General features: G+C 39.0%; 1 protein-coding gene across 1 annotated transcript; it reads right to left on the bottom strand.

The window, feature by feature from the left end:
* Positions 1-391: 391 nt before the first annotated feature.
* LOC106877487 (pyruvate dehydrogenase E1 component subunit alpha, mitochondrial) lies at positions 392-24,279 on the bottom strand. The gene is made up of 9 exons (XM_014926401.3): positions 24,143-24,279; positions 17,361-17,432; positions 10,532-10,705; positions 8,649-8,775; positions 7,581-7,672; positions 6,032-6,280; positions 5,365-5,501; positions 3,049-3,157; positions 392-718 (listed from the first exon to the last, which is right to left on the bottom strand). Exons 1-9 carry the CDS (start codon positions 24,179-24,181, stop codon positions 554-556), a joined length of 1,164 nt encoding a protein of 387 aa, XP_014781887.1. The 5' UTR covers positions 24,182-24,279; the 3' UTR covers positions 392-553.
* Positions 24,280-24,366: the final 87 nt, after the last annotated feature.

Genomic DNA, 24,366 nt, shown 5'->3' with positions numbered 1-24,366 from the left:
TTTATTTAAATGGAGTTCAACCACTAGGACACAATCTTTAAACGATACATTTAAGATATATCATATTAGCAGAGCTGTTTCCAATTTTTTACTTAAACATAAAATCAATAATTGGTAGAGAAAACAAAACTAGCTATTATTAAAAAAACTTGGTCGGATATACAAACATCAATATTAGAAAAGGACAATTTACTCACTTTTGTTTGCCTAGCTAATATAAAATCAGTTCTAATTCTTTCTTTGTAATCGAAGGGAATCCAGCTGTACAAAATATCTGCAATAAATATTCATTTTTTTTCATGATTGCTTGTGTAGAAAAGACAGAAGTAAGCTCTTTTTTAAAAATTCTAGAAAAGTAAAAAATCCAACTAAAAGAATTGGATAAAAACAATTGCAGATATACCCCAAGAAAATTGTTTAATCTCAAAATTTAAATATTATATAGTCCACCTTCTTATCTTAGAGGTCAAGTGTTTCTTGATGACAAGGGCCAATATTTTCGATTCGTGGCCTTCCTTCTTTCTCAATAGGAGTGGAAAACAAGCTACATTTTCTACATTGTTGGATGGTATGAGTAATTATCACAGCCACGTATTTTCATTCCACTAGGCGGGTTCTTATATACATGTGTGTATAGTTCTTCTATAGGCAGCTCTGGGTTGGATTTAGCTGCAGTTACTGCAACATCAACTTCTTTTCGTACCTCAAGGTCAATTTTCTGAAAGGGGGGAAAAAAGTAAGAGTGATTCAGGTTTATCAGAAATATATAAATTTTACATTTAACCCTTTCAATACCAACCCACTTAAGACTGGCCTTGGTTGTATAATACAAACCTTCCATCAAAATTCCATATTAACTTACGTTCCAAACCCCAGTTAAATAATGAGTTATTTTACTAAATTAATTACAGCAAAGTCAGAGTATTTTAACAGAAATATGGTAACAAAATGGTTAATTTATTATATTAACAATTTTATACCAAACTATATATATTCTGTTATGGCAATAGCTAAGGTTATTGTTAGAGTAGAAATCTATCATATTCTAACATAGTGTATCGTATTGTTTATTAGCAACAACAAGTAGCTTGATAGATTTGATTCTATTAAGCAATGAGCATTTCTAACACTATCTCCCATGTTATTGAAATTCCATCCCACCTTTTTTTTTCTTCATTTAGCTATATCTTTAAAATAAATCTCACTTCATAAAGATTTTTCATAAAATACATTTTAAAAAGACAGCTTACTTTACATTCGTTTTTAAAATCTAAATCAGCAATTGCCTTTACTGTTTTCCACCACATAGTCACTAAGGAGTCTTAGCTTCATCATAACTTACATAAAGACAATTGAGAAGCAGCAGGATTAAGATTTTAAACTATTGGCCTCAGATCAGGAGTTCAAATTTGTAATATTCACATTTTTTCCCCTGCCTAGCTTGAAAGTAAGTATCCCCCACCAAAAATGTGTAACAAAAGGCCAAGAGATGATGGATTCTGAGCAATCCAAAATCTTTTCCCACTCAATTATTTACATTTTTGTTGCTTTAAATGGAGCATATATTATTACTCTTTTACTCTTTTACTTGTTTCAGTCATTTGACTGTGGCCATGCTGGAGTATTGCCTTTATAGTCGAGCAAATCGAACCCAGGACTTATTCTTTGTAAGCCTAGTACTTATTCTATCGGTCTGTTTTGCCGAACTGCTAAGTTACGGGGACGTAAACACACCAGCATTGGTTGTCAAGCGATGTTGGGGGAAGAAACAGACACATACATATATACGACGGGCTTCTTTCAGTTTCCGTCTACCAAATCCACTCACAAGGCTTTGGTCGGCCCGAGGCTATAGTAGAAGCCACTTGCCCAAGGTGCCAATCAGTGGGACTGAACCCGGAACCACGTGGTCCGTAAGCAAGCTACTTACCACACAGCCATCCCTACGCTTATATATTATTGTAAATAATATATAATTATAGTTATTAAAAAGGACCCATGTGTGTCGCTCTTCTCCATAATTTAAAGCCTTTGGATTTGTTTACAAATTTATAAATATATATACTAGACTAAAATCATCCATACATTAAAATTGGCTGAAATTGATGGGTGGGCTATGTGGGTGAATACAGAGACACAGAAGCATTTATAATAGAATATATAAGGAGTTTGTGTCAACTGATGTAATAGGTGTGTACTATGAATGCTCTCCACTGAAACTCAATCTTGAACTGCAACTGAAAAATGTTAATTAGAGGTAGCTAGAAGTGGTTTTTACCTTGAGCAGGCAGATATAGATTCAAGTAAAAATGAAAAAGCAAAACGTTTGGCATCACTTGAGAAGGACGTTTAATTTAGATAGAAAATACATATTTGTTTATTGCACCCAGTTACATTATAATGATTATATCATGCAATTTTAGTTTTAAAGCTAATTTGAATAAATCTATCTGTCCAACTCACAGTTTTTCTAAATATTACATATGCTATACTATCAACAGTGAGTTACAGAGACAATTGTTTTTCTCTTATACCATTTTTAAAATACTGTTAGAGAAACTTTTCTATTTTAAAGTAAATGGTAGACATTAATATTTTTTATGTCAATAATAGTAAAATGAAAGCAGAAGAAATTCACATAACTGAAAGAAGCCCGTCGTATATATGTATAAATATATGTGTGTGTGTCCCCAACATTGCTTGACAACCGATGCTGGTGTGTTTAGGTCCCCGTTTACTTAGCGGTTCGGCAAAAGAGACCGATAGAATAAGTACTAGGCTTACAAAGAATAAGGCCTAGGGTCGATTTGATTCGACTAAAGGTGGTGCTCCAGCATGGCCGCAGTCAAATGACTGAAATGAGTAAAAAAGTATAAATAAATTTACAGCATATATATTAATATCTTAGTGTAAAAATGTTTTGAACTACAAACTCATAGCATCAATTTAGAACCTTTGTTATGTTTGAAGGGCCTGAGCTGTAAGAGAATAGCCATCAACATTGATATTGAAACACTACTTGAGACAGACTGACATTTTCTAATTTACCTTAAGTTCATCAGCAGCAGCTAGATTATTAGATAACATACGTTCTTTCAGCGCTGAAATGGGGTCCCTTTTTTCTCTTACTTCTTGAATTTCTTCTCTCGTACGGTAACTATAATACACAGAAAATAGCATCTTAGTTGTAGAAAATGTTATCAGCATGAAAATTTGTTAACAAAATAATAATAATCATCATTTAACATCTACTTTTCTATACATACATGAGGCAGAATTTTTGACAGCTGAATGCCTTTCCTCTTGCTAACCCTCACCTGTTTCCAAGTCAGCTAATATTTCCCATGGCCAGACATTTCCTTGGAACAATGGCCATCATATGAGGATTAGAGAAGAGTACACACAAACACACCAAATCCACTCAAGTCTTTTGTTGGCCTGGAACTATAATAGAAGACACTGAAGGCATTGTACAGTGAAGCTGACCACAAGACCACATGGTTGGGAAATAAGCTTCCTAACCACACATATAATAATAATCCTTTCTACTATAGGCACAAGGCCTGAAATTTGGGGGTGAAAGGTGCTAGTTGATTACAGTGATCCTAGTGATCAACCTGCTACTATTTCTTCAACCCCAAAAGGATGAAAGGCAAAGCTGGCCTTGATAGAATTTGAACACAGTACATAAAAATGGATAAAATGCCACTAAGCATTTTGTCCAGCATTCTAATGATTCCACCAGCTCACCACCTTAGTATAATAATAATAATTTCATCAGTAGAACCATATTTTATTATCTTCCACTGACATTACTGAAAATATCATCATCATCATCATCATTTAACGTCTGCCTTCCATGCTAGCATGGGTTGGACGATTTGACTGAGGACTGGTGGAGCCCGAACGCTACACCAGGCTCCAATCTGATTTGGCAGAGTTTCTACAGCTGGATGCCCTTCCTAACGCCAGCCACTCAAAGTGTAGTGGGTGCTTTAACGTGCCACCCGCACGAAGGCCAGTCAGGCAATACTGGCAACGGCCACGCTCAAAATGGTGTATTTTATGTGCCACCCGCAAAAGAGCCAGTCCAGGGGCACTGGCAACGATCTCGCTCGAAAATCCTTACACATGTCACGGGCACAAGTGCCAGAAAGGCGACGCTGGGCACAGGTGCCATCCCGACTTTGCTTTCGCTTGCCCCAACAGGTCTTCGCAAGCTGAGTTTCGTGTCCAATGAAGGAGACGATGTTAGCATGGGTGCCAGTCTTGTATTATTTAAATAGCAATAAATGAATATTAGATTAAATGACTTGCAAACATTTAGTTAGGACTCTTTACATTCAGAATCAAAAATCACATCAGAGTGGACAATTTGGCTCTAATTCTTCTGGACTCAATAAAACAACTATGATAATTCTCTCCAAGTGTATGGTGATCACATGATACAGAATGAACAGCTAAAATGTTTGCTTTCAGCCATGATGTTCTGGACTCAATCCCACTGTGCTACACCTTATGAAAGCCTCTTTTTGTCATATCCTCGAATTTAACTTAAGCCTTGGTGCGTGAAATCAAATAGACAGAAACTGTGTAGCAACTCATTGGATAAACTGTGGCTGTAATTCAAAGACCCAGTATTGTTACATAGTGCTTTTATCTAAGAATTACATTAAGATAATGGAATGCCTCTGTAGAATACTTAATTTAGTGCATAAGTAGTTCACTTGATCAAACAACTGAGATATCATTGGTAAAAATCAACAAAAGGCCCATTTATCTATTCCTTGGTATTAGTAGTATATTAGTACTTGAGATTGCTCCAATCTGGCCAGCCCCAAGGAAAAACTAAGCTAAGAGCATCAGATTCCTTAGAAGAAAGCAGCGAATGTATACAAAAACAAGGACAGAAAAAAATGAACAATGTTACACAAATACAATAAAAATAATAACAGGACATAACAACTGGTGTCTTTCGACTAAGGACGAATAAAATTAAGCTAGCGTGTGTGGAAGTAAAGCCTTTCTACTTCTGTTTGTCTGTCTCTATCTGTAATAACATCTCTCTCTCTCTCTCTCTCTCCATTCATTGCAGCATGTTCCATTATCACTTTCTCTGTTTTTAATCCTGTTTCACACTCAGTCCCCTCAGCCACTCCTAATATTCCCCCTCTTTCTCCTTATTTTTTATGGTTTCTAAATACATATTACATTCATATCCTCACATACACGCACACACCTCACCACAAACACCCACTTTTATACAAGTGATTTTCAAAATTTCTTCCAAATAATGAAAATGTTAATTGCAAAAAAATTATTACTAGGACAAAATGAAAGAGAAAAAAAAAAACACAATCCAACCTTGTTCCCGGGTCACTCATACTGTGACCATGGTAACGGTAAGTAACACACTCTAAGAGGATAGGACCTTGTTTAAGAGCATAGCGTCGGGAAAATCTTGTGGCTTCTCTAACTGCTAAGACATCCATACCATCAACCTGTAACAAATGAAATCATTGTAGCTTAATTCATATTTATATATGCATATAATTTACATGAATATGTGTTTTTATGTGCATGTATACCTCAGTGTGTGCATGCACATGCAAATGAATACAAAAAATATAACAGAAAAACAGGCAATATTAAATGAATAATTATGAGTGGCATCACCATATCATTTTAGACTAGGTCTTTTTTTTTAACTGAAGTTAAATGTGACAGCAAACTGCTTACTGTACATCTATGCCTGCACCTATCAAATGAAAACATAAATGGTTGTCTCCATCTCTGCACACTTGTTAACATTTGAATATCTTATATATTACTAATTAACATTATAGCCACAAATTTCTGAAAAAAATTGTATTGCGCAGGAGTGGCTGTGTGGTAAGTAGCTTGCTTACGAACAACATGGTTGCGGGTTCAGTTCCACTGACTGAACCATAATTACAATAATTTGTTTTTAAATTTCAGATAAGAATAGAATGCATATAAATATACAAAATGTTACCAAATTTTTACTCACCCAAATGCCAGGGACATAATCTCCTCGAGTGTAGTAATCAGTTGAGGCAGCTGCTCGATCAACACTTGTACCCATTCCGTATCCATTGTTCTCACACACGAAAATTATAGGAATATTCCACAACTTAGCCAGGTTATAGGCCTCAAACAATTGCCCTTGGTTGGCAGCACCATCTCCATACAGAGCTACAACAATATTAGGTTTCTTCTGGTACTTCAGGGCAAAACCAATGCCAGCTCCTAATGGCACCTAGAGAAACAGAGTGGAATGATGGTCAGAGACTAAATGGTAGAAAACAAGAGCAAGGAAGAAAAGTGTAGAAGGTAAAGAAAAAAAGAGCATACATGAGAGAGAAATGGTATGGAATAGCAATAATGGTGATTTCTGATTTAGGCAGAGAGGCACAGATGGTAGTTAAGCAGTACAATCAATAAGGCCACAAATGGTAGGAAAATCCTACCATTTGTGTACCAAATAGTAAAATCAAGAGGACAGATAAATACTAAAGCATAACTGGGACTTGCACAGACAAATAGTTAAGAAGTTTGTTTTGCAATCACAAGGTCCTGGGTTCAATCGCACAGTGTGATATCTCGAACAAATGCCTTTTACTGAGGACAAGGTAAGGTTTTCAGTGGAAGTGAATTGGCAGAAACTATGGAAACCTATCAAATGGATTGCACCAGTAAATTAAAAGTCCAGCAATCCCAATACATTGTTTACAATGAAAAGATTTAATTCTACAACTCCAATAAAATAATACTCAGTAGCCAGCCCAGTTTAAAAAATATGTCGCTTCATGTATTGATTTCTTAACTCATTCAACAATAGAGCTTATAATTTCAAACCATAATTTTGCCTCCAGTAAAATCAATTAAAAATAAAGTTTGAATTCTCTTCATTTATACATGTTATTTTTTATTTACCCCTTTTACTTTTAACGAATTAACAAGAAATCTATATTTGTTCATTAAAATCAATCAGTAAACATTGATTTCCAGCCAACTGTGACAGAGGTTTATTGTGAAAGATTAGGATGTAGTATGACTATATTCAATTATACTCAAGAAGAATTTGCAAGCATAAAGACAAGAAATACTTTAACGTCCGCTTTCCATGCTAGCATGGGTTGGACGATTTGACTGAGGACTGGCGAGCCAGATGGCTGCACCAGGCTCCAATCTGATCTGGCAAAGTTTCTACAGCTGGATGCCCTTCCCAACGCCAGATAAATAAGCATCACATTTCACAGAATAATCTGAATGCTAAAGGGTCAGGCTTTCCTGTTGGATTCCCAAATATGATCAACTGAAACTGTAGAAATTATTCAACCATCCTCATTCTTGATCTACCCCAATGTCCTCTGCTTTAGCCATTAAAAAAAATGTTTTCTTTTTTTACTATAGGCCATCTTGCTTTAGTTTACCAGACTAAACATAAAACAGTTGAGTGGTAATCAATAGGGAAGTCATCCTGCTGCAAAACCTGTTCTAACTAAACAAAAATCATCCAAGTTACACAAGGGACCATAAAAGAAGAAAATATTTACCTGAGCTCCTACAATGCCATTTCCACCATAGAAATTATGATTGTACATGTGCATTGAACCACCTTTGCCTTGAGCACAACCCGTTTTGCGTCCTGCATTACAATAAAAGATCACAGTGAGAATTAAGACAACCACAGTATTATGAAAGATCAACAATCCTCAAATGTGCGCACACTCCATGAAAAAAATGTGTATATTTGAGCCACAAAATGTGTGTTGATGAGTTGAAATATGTACACTTGAATCAATGTGCACACCTAGAGATATGAAATCTTTGCACACTCAAGACAAAATGTATGCATTTGTGTCATGAAATGTATCCACTTGAGTTATGAAATGTGTGCACTTAAGTTATGAAATGTGTGCACTTGAGTCTTGAATGTACTCAAGTCACAAAATATGTCCACACTTGAGTCTTAAGAGATTTATATCTTTGAGTGGGACCAAGTTTCTGGATAACTGGATGTTTTGATGTGTTGCTGCATTCAGCTGTAACCCATGAGAAGTAGTTTATCCCTTCCCCTCCAAAGATCAGAGGTGCTGTCCTTTCTCCTCCTCTAATAAAGCTATAACATGTTTTTAAAATGTACACCCTTAAGTTACAAAGCTGAGTAAGAAAGAAACATAGTTGAAATTTAAATATCACACATAAATAACAAGGTGTCAATATGTTGCAAGTCTATTAACCTCAGTGGGTTGTAGTAGCACCATTAAAAACTCTGTCTTCATGTAGTGCTGTTTTAATGCATATGTATATGTTTGAGGGGTGAGAAGGTGCATCTTGACAGAGACCATCTCTCTCTACCCACATAAAAATCTGAAGTCAGTTGTGCAAGGCGCAGGAGTGGCTGTGTGGTAAGTAGCTTGCTTACCAACCACATAGTTCCTTACAATTGTTGGCTTTGTGTCAAAATTTGAAACCATTATCGTTGCAGAATTAGTTCCATAGCTTAATCTCCTAGATATTTCAAAAGTAGAGAGTGAAAGAGACACTTTCCATGACAGACAAACAATTTCATGGCAGAACTTTTTAAATCATTAAAAATAGGAAATAAAAGGGAATCAAACCTGTGAGTTCTGACAGCACTCCCACCAAAGAGACTCCCCTCATATAGGTCCAACCATGAGCTCGATAGGCTGTAATAACTGGGTCGTCCCTCTCGATAGCACTTTCCATCCCAACACAGCAAGCTTCCTGAAATATTGAGAGTTACAGTTCGTATGTATGTATATATATATATATATATATATATATATTATATATGTAATTCAAAAAATTATTTCACAACATGACTAAATATATATGTAAATGTATTTCTACATTTGAGACACACTATCTTTCATGTCAATGACGTTTTGGTTAAGATGAAACCATCCAACAGCAAAAGGCTGATTATAATCAACATTAATGATGACTAATTTCATGGTTTAGTTCCCAGTTGAGAATCGGGTTTATTTCTTTCCTAAAATTTACTTATTTTCTTCAGACACAAAAAAAAAAAAGAAAAAAACGAGAAACAGCAATGTCATCCTGTTTAAAAAAAAAAGGGTGGAGTAGCAAGTGAATACAGCAATGGGTATTCTAGGGTTATTTTACCTGATTGAATAAAGGTTAGGCTTGCAGTCCCCATGATAGCTTTTCCCATTAAGCCCCATCTTCTACACCTCTCCACACCAATGTCCTTGCCCTTCTTCTATCATCTTTAGCCACGTCTTCTTCTTTGCTTCCTTCCACATTAATTCCCATTACTCCTCAAACCCAGCTACTTTCATCCTTCCTCAGCCATCTCTTTTCCCAACATCTATCATTAACTCTATTCCCATAATTCTTTGCAATTTAATGTTGGCTATCTTCTCTTTTAGCAATAACCATCCCTATTCTTTCCAGTCGTTTCTACTGCTCTACATTCATAAATCACAACACTTCTGACACATGCAGCATACTTCAGTTTCAACAACAATTCCTTTAGTTAGAATATTTCTCAGTTCCTGAAATTTCTTCCATGCATAGCTAGCTCACTCTAGCCACTGTTGCCAAGTTTGATCCACCTTCTCCATTTAACATGTCTCCAAAGTAACAAAATATTTTCTCTCCATAACTACGAAGATCCAACTCAACATTATCTTCATCTGCAGCTCCTCCATACACAACTTACACTTAAATCTAGCTTCCACATATCTTACTAACATTTTCACACCACTTGTTGTTGGCACTCCGTCGCTTACGATGTTGAGGGTTCCAGTTGATCCGATCAACGGAACAGCCTGCACGTGAAATTAACGTACAAACGACTGAGCACTCCACAAACTCGTGTACCCTTAACGTAGTTCTCGGGGATATTCAGCGTGACACAGTGTGATAAGGCTGACCCTTTGAATTACAGGCACAACAGAAACAGGAAGTAAGAGTGAGAGAAAGTTGTGGTGAAAGAGTACAGCAGGGTTCGCCACCATCCCCTGCCGGAGCCTCGTGGAGCTTTAGGTGTTTTCGCTCAATAAACACTCACAACGCCTGGTCTGGGAATCGAAACCGCGATCCTATGACCGCAAGTCCGCTGCCCTAACCACTGGGCCATTGCGCCTCCACTCACACCACTACATTTTCAACAAATCAACCTAATGCATATTACACATTAAATGGAGTTTACTCCTACATGCTTCCTGTATACTGCCACTTCTCTTCTTTCCACCTCACCAGTCATTTCCATTCTACTTTTTATATAACAGGTTAAGAGTTGTTTCCTCTTCTTTCACTTCCTCTTACATAGAATTAATTCATTTATATACCCCGTGGAGGCATTACATAATTATTAACAACAAAGTTAATATAACACAAAAAAAAAGCATCAGAAAGTAACAGCCAAAATAAGTATTGCAGATAAACGCCACTGTATCACTTATTAACCTTTAGTGTTATTTGAATGTTTGACAATACACAACATGATGGTTACCTGTCCAGAGTACAAATGACAGAATCCACGAATAATTTTAGACTTGTAGAGGTTGCCAGCAGCTGTCTCCATTCGTCGGATAACCTGCATTTGTTTATAGTAAGTGAGGGCATCATCTCGAGTGAGAGTGGCTGTTGTTGACGGTCCGGATTCGAGTTTGTGGAGTTTGAATGGCTGTAAAAAGAAATATGCATTTCTTGACAGTGTTCATATAGTAAAATTCATTTTATAGGTAGATTCTTTTTTAGAAAAGAAATATAAGACCAATGACCAGCAATTCCAAACACTACTGTGCTTAAGTAAAATAGAATGCTTATGAGCTTCATATTTGGAGAGTTGGCATTAGGAAATATCATTCTAATCATGCAAATATCTGAATTTTTAAACATCAATAAATGAGGAGAAAATGTAAAAAAATCATAAATTAGATGTGATGTGCAGAGAGTCAACTCTTACAAACACTGTACACTATAGGATTATTCATGCTTATTTGCGATGGTATTTTATATTGCATTATGTAAACAACAGCACAATTGGCTGCAGGTTTCTAATGAGCAAATTTTAACTGATTTGCAGTATTTATGATGGTAAAAACGACAAGGAGACATCCCCATGACTGAGGCAGAACAAATATCATAAAGAATTCTCATACAAAAAGTATTAGTCTTCTTAATGGAGTTTATATCTTTTACCAATATAAATAGAAACATATACCATATTTAATGGCATACAAGACATACTTTTCCCTCAAAACAATACCTCCAAAAAATCCCCCCAGGTCCTATATGCCAAGTTGGGCCTTCCATAAGCTAATTTTGTTCCTGAATTCGAGCAAGGTCGTTGCCAGTGCCACTGGATTGGCCCCCGTGCAGGTAGCACGTAAAAAACACCTTTTTGAGCGAGGCCGTTGCCAGTACCGTGTGACTGGCCCTCATGCCGGTGGCACGTAAAGGCACCCACTACACTCTCGGAGTGGTTGGCGTTAGGAAGGGTATCTAGCTGTAGAAACTCTGCCAGATCAGATTGGAGCCTGGTGCAGCTTTCTGGCTTGCCAGTCCTCAGTCAAATCGTCCAACCCATGCCAGCATGGAAAGTGGACATTAAACGAATGACAATGTTCATTTTCGTGAATATGTGCTGCTGATATTGGAGTGTATCTAATATCATCATCATCATCATCGTCGTTTAACGTCCGCTTTCCATGCTGGCATGGGTTGGACGATTTGACTGAGGACTGGTGAAACCGGATGGCAACACCAGGCTCCAGTCTGACAATGCAATTTTTATGCTGTCAGACACAGTATATTATGTGCTTTCAAACAGTTTATGTCTACCAAATTCCACACATAAGACATAATCAAAGTTAATGGTAGAGGATGCATGCCCAAGTGACTGCACAACCTGAAAGCAGGTAGTTGTAAAGCAAACTAAACTTTTCTTGGTATTTGCCAAATTATATCAGCAAATTTTCAATGGTGATTTAGCATTTACTGACGTTTACTGCAATGATATAATATACACATTTCACTAACCTCACAGAAAGGGGAAAAAAAGAGTTTAAATTACAGACTGGTCCTGTTTATTGTTTCAAATTTTTTTCTATAGATCACAATAAGTGCAAGGTTAACCGTTTGAGCATGAGTTTGATTCTTCCTGTAGATATTGTAATATGCTGTCAGTCTATTAAGATGGAAGCAGACTGCACTCCTACCTCATTTGTATTACCTACTTGCTTCACTTGCTCATATATATAATATAAATATATATGTATGTACGCATATATACACACAATAGTAGAGATGGAGAGGTTATTACTAAGCAAAAAGGGAAAAGGTGTGTGTGTGTGTGCGCACACACAAAACCACCTTGAAAAATGGTAAGCAAAACTCTGAACATTGTTGATCCTCTCATTTGTCAATCAGTTTCTCTCTCTCTTTCTCCCTTATATATATATATATATATATATATATATATATTCTATTCACCTAGAATTCATTGCTCTTTTAAAAATTACGATTTATGCATTGTTGTCTCTCAAATATTTAAAATCTACAATTAAGAGCCCTATCTACTCGCTGGCGGTACCTACCCACCCCTACCCATTTTCCTTTATTCAAAAATTCTTATCGCTCCTTAAAATTATGGCTTTTAAGTGTTGATTTCTCAGCCCAAGAATTACAGCGTGATGTGCTGCTTGACTGGTCCCCCCTCTCTCTCTCTCTCTCTTTATATATATATATATATATGATGATGATGATGATGATCTTTTCTCTCGCCATGCCTCTGTCTACCCCTCCATCCTCTCTCTCTCTCTCATAGTTTTTCCTTAAGGTCTTCAGGTTCTGGCTATATATAAATGAGAAATCCATTCTAAATTATCTCAATCCCTTCTCTCCGCTGACATACTACGACGAAGTCTCCAAGATGCAGATAAGATAGAGATTTTTATTTATTTACGGCCTCAAACATCTCATACCTTCGCGCTTTAGTTTGCCCTCTATTATTTATCTTGTTTCTCTCCATGAAATTCAATTGAATTCAGTTGTTGTCTTAAATTCATACTTATTCATTTTCTAAGCTTCCTAAATTCATGCTATGTTATATTCTATTCACCTAGAATTCATTGCTCTTTTAAAAATTTATGCATTGTTGTCTCTCAAATATTTAAAATCTACAATTAAGAGCCCTATCTACTCGCTGACGGTAACCCGCCCTCCCACCCCCTCCACCGGAAGTTCATTCCTCTGTCATCCTGTCATCCTCGGCTGTCTCCCGGAACCCATCTAGTGGCCTTGGCCATCCTCTCCCCTACCTTTGGGTAGCGCATTAAGTTTGAGAAATGTTTGCAGGTTGTAGGTACTGTTTTGCTTATGAATTCTTCCAATTGCAAGTTTTCTTTTCAGGTACAGGACACTGCTTTTCCCCTTCCCAGGCTACAGGCCCACACCCCCAACACCCATACTGTTAGGATTGGCACTCTCAACGTCGGCACGCTGAAAGGTAGATCTGGTGAAATTGTTGAGATGCTTGAACGGAGACGCGTAGATATGTGCTGCATCCAGGAAGTAAGATGGAGAGGAGGTTCTGCGAGGTTCCTCACAGGCAAAGAACACAGGTACAAGATTTTCTGGGCAGGGAACACTGACGGGGTCGGGGGCGTAGGAATACTTCTAGCAGAGAAATGGGTGGATAAGGTAATCGAGGTCGTTAGAGTAAGTGACAGAGTACTTAAGATCAGACTAGTGCTTCATCATAGATTAGCTACTGTCATCTCAGCCTATGCACCTCAACCGGGGCTACCAGATGGTCTGAAAGACCAATTCTATGACACCCTCTTGCAAACTACCTCGTCGACGAGTGACAGGGACCTTCTCTTTGTGGCTGGAGACTTCAACGGTCATGTCGGACGTCGTGCTGGAGGCTTCCATGGCATACATGGAGGCTATGGCTTCGGTTCCCGCAACGAGGAGGGAACCAGACTGCTGGAGTTCTGTGATGCAACCGATCTTATGGTCTGCAATACCAACTTCAGGAAACCTGCCAGTTACCTAGTCACCTACCGCTCCGGCAGACACTCTAGCCAAATCGACTACATCCTCGCCAAAAATAGGGAAAGAGGGCGGCTTATAAATGCCAAAACCTACCCTGGCGAAGAATGTACCCCACAACATAGATTAGTAGTTAGCGACTTTGGGATCAAGGCAAAATGGGTGCCCAGAATTAGACAGGCTTGGAGGAGAAGGGTGTGGAAGCTTAAAGACCCTGCAAACGGACAGAGACTTAGAGACAAGTTACTTGAAGCATTTAACGAAATAGAAGGGGATATAGCATCATACAACGTGGAAGACAATTGGAGATTTCTGCGGGACAACCTGTTGAAAGCCACCGACCAGATTTGTGGGTGGTGTAAGGTCCCCTCCCGACCCAGAGTAACATGGTGGTGGAACAAGGAGGTAGACAGGGCTATTAGACAAAAGAAACAGGCTTGGAAGGACTGGAAGAACGGTGGTAGCAGGGAATTGTACCAATGTGCCAGAAGGGAGGCTAGGCGACAGGTTTATTTAGCCAGAGGGGAAGCAGATAAGGAAAGATTTGCCAATGTTCTGCGCCGTGAGGACCAAAGACTCGAGGTATTTCGTGTTGCAAGACAGTGTAGGAGAGAGAATAGTGATGTTGTAGGAGAGAAATGTGTTCGCATGGATGATGGTACGCTTGCATTAAATGAGGATGCAAAGAAAGAGGTCTGGAGATGCCACTACGATAGATTGCTTAATAAAGAGAATGAATGGGAGAAAGAGAGCCTGCCGTATGTCGACCCAATAGAGGGACCAGCTATCCGAGTTGATAGTACCAGGGTAGATAAAGCAATTAAGAGTATGAAGACCGGGAAAGCCCCCGGCCCATCAGGAATCACTGCAGAGATGCTCAAAATATCTGGCAGTGTTGGCTATAGCCTAGTCACCCGTATTACGAACCAGGTGATACACAAAGGAGTCATACCCAATGACTGGTGTAGCAGCATCATAGTCAACTGCTACAAAGGTAAAGGTGACGCTTTAGATACAAATAATTACAGAGGCATCAAGCTGTTAGATCAGGTTATGAAAGTTACAGAGAGGGTCATAGCCCAACTAATTAGGGAGCGAATCAATTTAGATGAGATGCAGTTTGGGTTCGTGCCAGGTAAAAGCACTACTGATGCCTTATTTCTAGTGAGACAGTTGCAGGAGAAATACCTAGCTAAGGATAAACCTCTGTACCTGGCTTTCGTTGACATGGAGAAAGCCTTTGACAGGGTCCCCCGATCCCTTATCTGGTGGTCAATGAGGAAACTTGGGATAGAAGAATGGTTAGTGAGAGCTGTGCGAGCCATGTACAGAGATGCTGCCAGTAAGGTGAGGGTTGGAAATGAGTACAGCAATGAATTCCGGGTAGAGGTAGGGGTCCACCAAGGTTCCGTCCTCAGCCCCCTCTTATTTATCATAGTCCTCCAGGCAATCACAGAGGAGTTCAAGACAGGTTGCCCCTGGGAGCTCCTCTATGCTGATGACCTTGCTCTAATTGCGGAGTCACTATCAGAACTAGAGGAGAAGTTTCAGGTGTGGAAGCAAGGACTAGAATCGAAGGGCCTTAAAGTCAACCTAGCAAAAACCAAAATCCTAATAAGTAGGAAGGTAGATAAAACACAAACCCCTTCAGGTAGATGGCCCTGCTCAGTATGTAGAAAAGGAGTAGGTAGTAACTCTATAAGATGTACCCGGTGCAAGCTATGGACACATAAGAGGTGCAGCAACATCAAAGGCAGGTTAACTAGCAAGTTAGTTTTTGTTTGTGGCAGATGTTCAGGTGCAATAAAGACTGCAAACAAACAGGAAACAACTTCTATCTCATTCCAGGGTGAAAAACTAGAGGTAGTCGATAGCTTCCGCTATCTGGGCGACCAAGTTAGTAGTGGGGGTGGGTGCGCTGAAAGTGTAGCTGCTAGAATAAGAATAGCCTGGGCAAAGTTTAGAGAGCTCTTACCCCTGCTGGCGACAAAGGGACTCTCACTCAGAGTAAAAGGCAGACTGTATGACGCATGCGTACGAACAACCATGCTACATGGCAGTGAAACATGGGCTGTAACTGCTGAGGACATACGTAAGCTCGCAAGGAATGAAGCCAGTATGCTCCGTTGGATGTGTAATGTCAATGTGAATACCCGTCAGAGTGTAAGTATCTTGAGAGAAAAGCTGAACATTAGAAGCATCAGTTGTGGCGTGCAAGAGAGACGATTGCGCTGGTATGGACATGTGGTGAGAATGGAGGAGGATAGCTGCGTGAAAAAGTGCCACACCCTCACAGTTGACGGAACCCGTGGAAGAGGTAGGCCCAGGAAGACCTGGGCTGAGGTGGTGAGGCAAGACCTTCGTACATTGGGCCTCACCGAGGCGATGACTACTGACCGAGACCTTTGGAAATGTGCTGTGCGTGAGAAGACCCGGCAAGCCAAGTAAGATCGTTGCCAGTGCCCCTGGACTGGTTCTTGTGCGGGTGGCACATGAGATGCACCATTTTGAGCGTGGCCGTTGCCAGTACCGCCTGAGTGGCTCCTGTAGGATTTTCGAGCGAGATCGTTGCCAGCGCCCCTGGACTGGCTTGTGCGGGTGGCACATAAAAGACACCATTTCGAGCGTGGCCGTTTTCGTGCGGGTGACACGTAAAAGCACCCACTACACTCTCTGAGTGGTTGGCCTTAGGAAGGGCATCCAGCTGTAGAAACTCTGCCAAATCAGACTGGAGCCTGGTGTTGCCATCCGGTTTCACCAGTCCTCAGTCAAATCGTCCAACCCATGCTAGCATGGAAAGCGGACGTTAAACGATGATGATGATGATGATGATGATATATATATATATATATATATATATATATAGGTGTAGGAGTGACTGTGTGGTAAGTAGCTTGCTTACCAACAACATGGTTCCGGGTTCAGTCCCACTGCATGGCATCTTGGGCAAGTGTCTTCTACTATAGCCTTGGGCCGACCAAAGCCTTGTGGGTGGATTTGGTAAACGGAAACTGAAAGAAGCCCGTTGTATATATGCATATATATATATGTATGTATGTGTCTGTGTTTGTCCCCCCAACATCACTTGACAACCGATACAGGTGTGTTTACGTCCCCGTAACTTAGCGGTTCAGCAACAGAGACCGATAGAATAAGTACTAGGCTTCCAAAGAATAAGTCCTGGGGTCGATTTGCTCGACTAAAAGGCGGTGCTCCAGCATGGCTACAGTCAAAAGACTGAAACAAGTAAAAGAATACATACATATATATAGTTAACTAACCTGGAGGTCGAATGTCGCCTGGTCAGCCAGAGTAGATGAAAAACGCAGGGCAACTCCAAGAATTCCTTGGAACTAAAAAGAACAAAGAAAAACACAATATAAACACAAGCACATAATATGGCAATCACTGGTAGAATAAAAAGTAAACACTCAACAAGACAAAACCTTGACCCATTTTATTTTATCAGTTCTTATTTCACTTCACTAACCACTATACCCCTTTCTGCTGAGAAGTATAATTTTTAGGACTGCCCGGTCATCCTCTTGAAATAGTATGACAGTTTTATTATCATCATCATCATCATCTTAATGTCTACTTTTCCATGCTTGCTATGAGCCAGATGGAGTTTACTGAAGCAGATTTTTCTACATTTGGACGCCCTTCCAGATGCCAACCCCTGCCTGTTTCCAAACAAGGTAATATTTCCTTCTGGCCAGACATGCTTTCACAGAACATTGAAAATGAATGACATTCATTTATAAGAATCAAATAATGTCAGACAAACATACACACATAATACATATATATATATATATATACACACACACACACACATACACATATAAGGTCATCCCATAAATAATGCAGTTTTTCAATTACATGAACTAAAAGTTGGAGTGGGGGTAGGATAAACTACCTGCATCAACTGGCTATAAAAGCAGGTAGTAATTTTACCATCTTATTCTTAGTGCAAGTTTTGAAGAGTGAAGTTCGATTTTAAGTGATTTTTTCAAAGCTCTAATGGAAATGACAAAGGAGCATATTCGGCAAATTTTGTTTTATGAGTTCAATAAAGGCAACAACAAAACGGAAAGTGTGAGGAATATCACTGCAATATAAGGGGATTGGACAATAAGAGTAAGCCAGTGTCAACAGTGGTTCCAGAAATTTTGAGCCGGAAACTACAGCCTAAAAGACGAGCTTCATCCTGGAAGATCTGTAGAGCTTGACAAGGATGTCCTGCAAACCCTGGTGGAACAAAATCCCATTGTAACTGTTGAGGAACTTAGCAGAGAAGCTTGGATTTGGTCATTCAACCATTCATTGACACTTGTGTGCAGAGAGTAAATGTGTGCTCTTCTTTGTTGTCATGTCTCACGAATGTACATTTTTTGGACCGAATAGTGACTGGTGATGAGATGAGAAATGGGTTCTCTATAAAAATGTCAAGCACCAAAAACAGTAGGTGGGGTACGGAGAAACAATGGCATCCCAAGCTAAAGAAGGTCTTCATCTACATAAGATGTTGTTATCGGTTTGGTGGGATATGGAAGGTTTAGTCCACTTTGAACTTTTAAACCCAAATGAAATGATAACAAAGGAGATCTACTGCGAGCAGCTTGAGCAGTTTAAGTGGGCGCTAGAAGAAAAATGACCATTTACGGTTTCAAAATGAAAGGCGTTCTTCTATCAGGATAATGCTCAGCCACATATGCTCAGCGAGGATGACATTCCAAAGGCTGGAGCAGTTTGAATGAGAAATGATGCTCTACCCACCATATTCGCCAGACATTACCCCATCTCATTATCATTTATTCCGCAGCCTTCAAAATTTTTTGGATGGAAAAAATAGGAATTCTATAGACGAGGTCAGAACAGTACCGGAGGAGTATTTTTCACCACAGACATGTGAATTTTGGAAGAGGGACCTTGCAAGTCTACCAGATAGATGGAAGAACATTGTAGAAAATGAAAGAGTGTATCATCATCATCATTTAACGTCCGCTTTCCATGCTAGCATGGATTGGACGATTTGACTGTGGACTGGTGGACCAGGAGGCAAAAGAACTTGATCTTAATTTTAAAAAATAAAAGAAGTATAAAAAAAAAACATTATTTATGGGACAACCCAATATACATACATATATATATCATCATCATCATCACTTAATGTCTGTTGTCCATGCTGGCAGGGGTTGGATGGTGTAAAATTATCGTCACTTTACATTAGTTTCCATAGCACAATGGCTAAGTAGGAGCCACAGCTTTAACTTCAAACCTCACTGCTGATAATGTGTTATGCCCAAGACAAACAACACCAATGCAATTCTTTTGACTTCCAAACCAGTCTTCCTGTGTGGTATTTCACTTTCTCCTTCCACCTTTCAAAAGTCATCTCCTCACTTGTCAACTCTAGGTCTATACTTTATTGTGTCCATGTGTATGAATATTTAGGTACGCACATATCAATACATGTATATATTCGTGGGCATGTGCATATGCATATATTTAAGTGGCAGCAATTGCACCCATCTGCAAAGCTATAACTACTATCTTACGTCCTTAATTTTTTCTTACTCTCTACTTTGTCAGCTTCTGTGTGGTCAAATGTAAGTATATGCTAATGAGTTTCACTGTGCCTGAATGCATATATCATCATGAGTTTTACATCCATTTTCCATGCAGGCATGAGTTGGACAATTTATCATGGTCCAAGTCAATTCTTATAGGGAATTACTGCCCACATAGACAAGTGTTTTTTTCCCCTTTTAATCAGGTTTCTATGGCTAGATGCTCTTCCTAGCAGCAACCATTTTGAAGAGTGTACTGGGTGCATTATATTGTGGTTTTAACTCTGGAACAATGTAGGTCTTTTGCAAAGACCTTCAAACGTAAGGCTGGTTCCCTAGTCTTATTTTTGTGATTCAGAAGTGTGGCCTGTCAAATATGCCATTGAAGTTCATTTTTCAGAAAAACTAGTAATCAGTTTACAACAAATGCACAGGCCTTCTTAGCTAATAGCATTTACATTAAAAAAGGAAACAAAAAAAAGGAACTTCATTCTGATTGGACAAGCTTGGAGAAAATCTACTATACCACTGGCCACTGCATGGTTAAAATATTTAAGGGTTTAGAATTGATTCCATTACAATAAAATCCCTGTTCTAATCCACTTGTTAAGGATACAATTCACAACCAACCTTTCCAACCAACTCATCTCCATCAATATGATGAAGCATGTTTGTCAATTCAGTTACCATCCCATCTGATCCAGAATACAAACCTGCATCATCAAATAACTTTTCTAAGTTATTTTAATATTAATTCAAACTCAAAGGGCATCCAAACATAGACCACTGCTTCAAGAAGCCTCATGCAACCTGTACTAGCAAAGAAAAGTAGTCATCATGATATAACTTCATGGTTTTTAGTGTTTTTATTTTCTCATGTTGTACCCGGTGCAAGCTATGGACACATAAGAGGTGCAGCAACATCAAAGGCAGGTTAACTAGCAAGTTAGTTTTTGTTTGTGGCAGATGTTCAGGTGCAATAAAGACTGCAAACAAACAGGAAACAACTTCTATCTCATTCCAGGGTGAAAAACTAGAGGTAGTCGATAGCTTCCGCTATCTGGGCGACCAAGTTAGTAGTGGGGGTGGGTGCGCTGAAAGTGTAGCTGCTAGAATAAGAATAGCCTGGGCAAAGTTTAGAGAGCTCTTACCCCTGCTGGCGACAAAGGGACTCTCACTCAGAGTAAAAGGCAGACTGTATGACGCATGCGTACGAACAACCATGCTACATGGCAGTGAAACATGGGCTGTAACTGCTGAGGACATACGTAAGCTCGCAAGGAATGAAGCCAGTATGCTCCGTTGGATGTGTAATGTCAATGTGAATACCCGTCAGAGTGTAAGTATCTTGAGAGAAAAGCTGAACATTAGAAGCATCAGTTGTGGCGTGCAAGAGAGACGATTGCGCTGGTATGGACATGTGGTGAGAATGGAGGAGGATAGCTGCGTGAAAAAGTGCCACACCCTAACAGTTGAGGGAACCCGTGGAAGAGGTAGGCCCAGGAAGACCTGGGCTGAGGTGGTGAGGCAAGACCTTCGTACATTGGGCCTCACCGAGGCGATGACTACGGACCGAGACCTTTGGAAATGGGCTGTGCGTGAGAAGACCCGGCAAGCCAAGTAAGATCGTTGCCAGTGCCCCTGGACTGGTTCTTGTGCGGGTGGCACATGAGATGCACCATTTTGAGCGTGGCCGTTGCCAGTACCGCCTGACTGGCTCCTGTAGGATTTTCGAGCGAGATCGTTGCCAGTGCCCCTGGACTGGCTTGTGCGGGTGGCACATAAAAGACACCATTTCGAGCGTGGCCGTTTTCGTGCGGGTGACACGTAAAAGCACCCACTACACTCTCTGAGTGGTTGGCGTTAGGAAGGGCATCCAGCTGTAGAAACTCTGCCAAATCAGACTGGAGCCTGGTGTTGCCATCCGGTTTCACCAGTCCTCAGTCAAATCGTCCAACCCATGCTAGCATGGAAAGCGGACGTTAAACGATGATGATGATGATGTTGGTGCCATATAAAAAGCACCAGTACTGGTACCACGTTAAAATCACTGGTACTGGTACCACGTTAAAAGCACTGGTGCCACATAAAAAGCACCCAGTATGCTATGTAAAGTTATTGGCATTAGGAAGGGCATCCTGCTAAAGAAACCATGCCAAAACAGTCATTAAAGCTGGGTGTGGGCCCCTGGCCTTACTAGCTACTATCAAATCGTCCAACCCATGCCAGCATGGAAAACGAACGTTAAATGATGATGTTGGTATTTTAGTACAGAATTATAGTTTCAAGCTTAGGATGGATTTTAAGAATATTTACAAGGAAAAAAATTATGCTAGTTCTGTACAAGGCGCTTGTTCTCGGGTATCCAAATAATCCCTTCAAAATGCCTATGGGATTAGAAACAGTCCCCACAGCATAAAGAGATTGAGACTTTTATGACTACACCACAAGGTGAAAATGAGACATACAAATCCACGAGCAAGTCACCACTGCAAAATCCTAAAAATTCCACTCTATCTCTCGCAATTAGGGACTACATAGGGCGATATCCTATGATTCAAAACACCGCAGTTCTTTTACAGCACATTCCGGATGACTCTACATTGCAGCACCAAATACAGAGAAGAGCTGCAAAAGCAAACTTCATGGTAAGTGCCCCAGCATGGTCACAATCGGAAGTTAGAAAAAAGTAACCAAGTACGGAAATAATATCATCAGGGTCAAACACGTTGAATTAAGATTATATCGGATAGAAAGTGTCAGACAAAATACTGTGTAGTATTTATGCCCCTTTACGTTCCGAGTTCAAATCACGCCCAGTACTAAGGTCGATATAATTTATTGTAACATTAAAGACAATCTCATAGTATGGCGAGATATTTAACTGGTTACAGTCTAATGACTAAAACCAGTTAAATATTAAAAGAAAGAAGACTTTGAATTTCAAAATGGCTATAGAATATAATTTCAGAGGGTTACATAATCAACCTCAATCAAAGTTATTTTATCAGCGAAAATTATTACGAGGAAGAAATTAGTTCGCAAACCTATCACATCATATAATTATTTGTGCAATGTAAATAGGTGTAACTAAACAATCAACAACAGGTAGCTATTACAATTTTTTTTTAATCATAGAAAAGAAAAGTGATAGACGAATATAGTCAAAACGAATCTCTCAGGTTAAAGCAATTGGAGATTACATGCTAAGTTTATATAATACAATACCAAAAAAATAGTCTACAAATTGTAAAGACTAAACATTTTGAGGGTTAATGTTCACATTTCATGTCTTCACTATCTGACCTTACGGAAATATTAATTAATTTCCTTTTTAAACTAGAAGAGTTGTCTGTTATCCTAAATCATATTAATAAGAGAATGTCCTTGGGAAAGTCATGTGCATCGTGCAAATCACCTTACTACATCTAACAGTACAAATTTGAGGAATGAATGCAATATCGTAAACCAATCATAACTAACAGGGCAGTTGGTTTGTAATAGATGTTGACTGCTTCTGGACACTGGTAATAATTTGACTTGGTCGACTGAATTAATTCAAAAGATAATACACCAAGTATTGCACCCTGAGATTAACACGTACTAAAATTACATTCGAATTTTCTAAATGAATGAGACGAAATTTTATCCTTCGCTCACTTTTAAAGATGATCTTTCAAACTAATAAACGAAACCCTCTTCACGGTAATTGCCATACAGAATTCGCTATCTGGTTTCGATTTCCAGTCGTGTCACTGAAGAGCCTTAGGAAAAACCACGTTTCTTGTTCTCCAAGGCATTAGTAATGGTATTACTGTTATTTATCGATACGTGTGTCTGAGTGGTAAAGATTATAAGTATATATGTAACAAATCAATATATATATATATATTTACAAGCTAGTTTAGCTTTAAAAAATGTCAAAGCAAAATCATTTTCAATGCTAAGCTGGGTTTATTTGTGTTTGACAATGCAACTTATAGCTAGCTGGAGGTCATTTAAGGTAAATGTTTTAGCAGTCAGAGACCACCATAACAGAAATTAACACATTATGTTCATAGTAACCATTCATTTAGACAACTAAGGGTGTGTATAAGAGTTCTATAAGAAAGTCTGAACTATGTATATTCAAACAAAGGGTGTTACACACCTGTGGATGTATATAACATTAGTGCAGCGGTAGAGCTGAGCGTTTAGAGGTGAATGTGGGCATAGATTTGTAAACAAATCACAGAAACATTTGAATGATTTAAAGATAAAAAATTACACATTGTTCAGAAAATATAAGCAATCGTTATTTAGATAGAATTAGCTAATACACAATAATTCCAGCTTTAAAATTGCACATATATATATCCGTTGTAAAGCCTTCAATACAATGATTGCATCTATGTATGATTCGCCCACATCATAAATTGACCTTGGACGAAGAAAAGAAAGACTATTCACGGATGTATATAGTGTATGTAAATATATCGAACAATACAAACCTGGCTGAGTCCTTTCGATGCGCATTGTAAGGCGAGCATAATGGCAGTTCAGTTTTTTTTATAAAAAAAAAACCCCAGAACAGCCACGGTCAGTCAGACTCAGATAAGACGAACTCGTAAAGGAGCCGCTAATAAGTGATGGGTGGGGTTTATCGAAAACCTGATGGGGATATATAATTACAAGGCGAGAGGAAACGAAACGAAATTAACGTTTTTTAATTCGC

Source organism: Octopus bimaculoides, chromosome 3, assembly GCF_046866305.1.
Source record: "Octopus bimaculoides isolate indiv1 chromosome 3, ASM4686630v1, whole genome shotgun sequence".
Classification (NCBI taxonomy): Eukaryota; Metazoa; Mollusca; class Cephalopoda; order Octopoda; family Octopodidae; genus Octopus; species Octopus bimaculoides.
The sequence above is the reverse complement of the archived record's forward strand: the minus strand, read 5'-3'. Positions and strand labels throughout refer to the sequence as shown.

Coding starts and splice junctions, on each gene's coding strand:
- LOC106877487 (XM_014926401.3), bottom strand. CDS start 24,181: ATGCTCGCCTTACAATGCGCATCGAAAGGACTCAGCCAG. Junction 8,776..10,531: donor GTCATTTGTACTCTGGACAG/GTAACCATCATG, acceptor TCAATATTTCAG/GAAGCTTGCTGTGTTGGGAT. Junction 3,158..5,364: donor ATGAGTGACCCGGGAACAAG/GTTGGATTGTGT, acceptor TGTGTATTATAG/TTACCGTACGAGAGAAGAAA.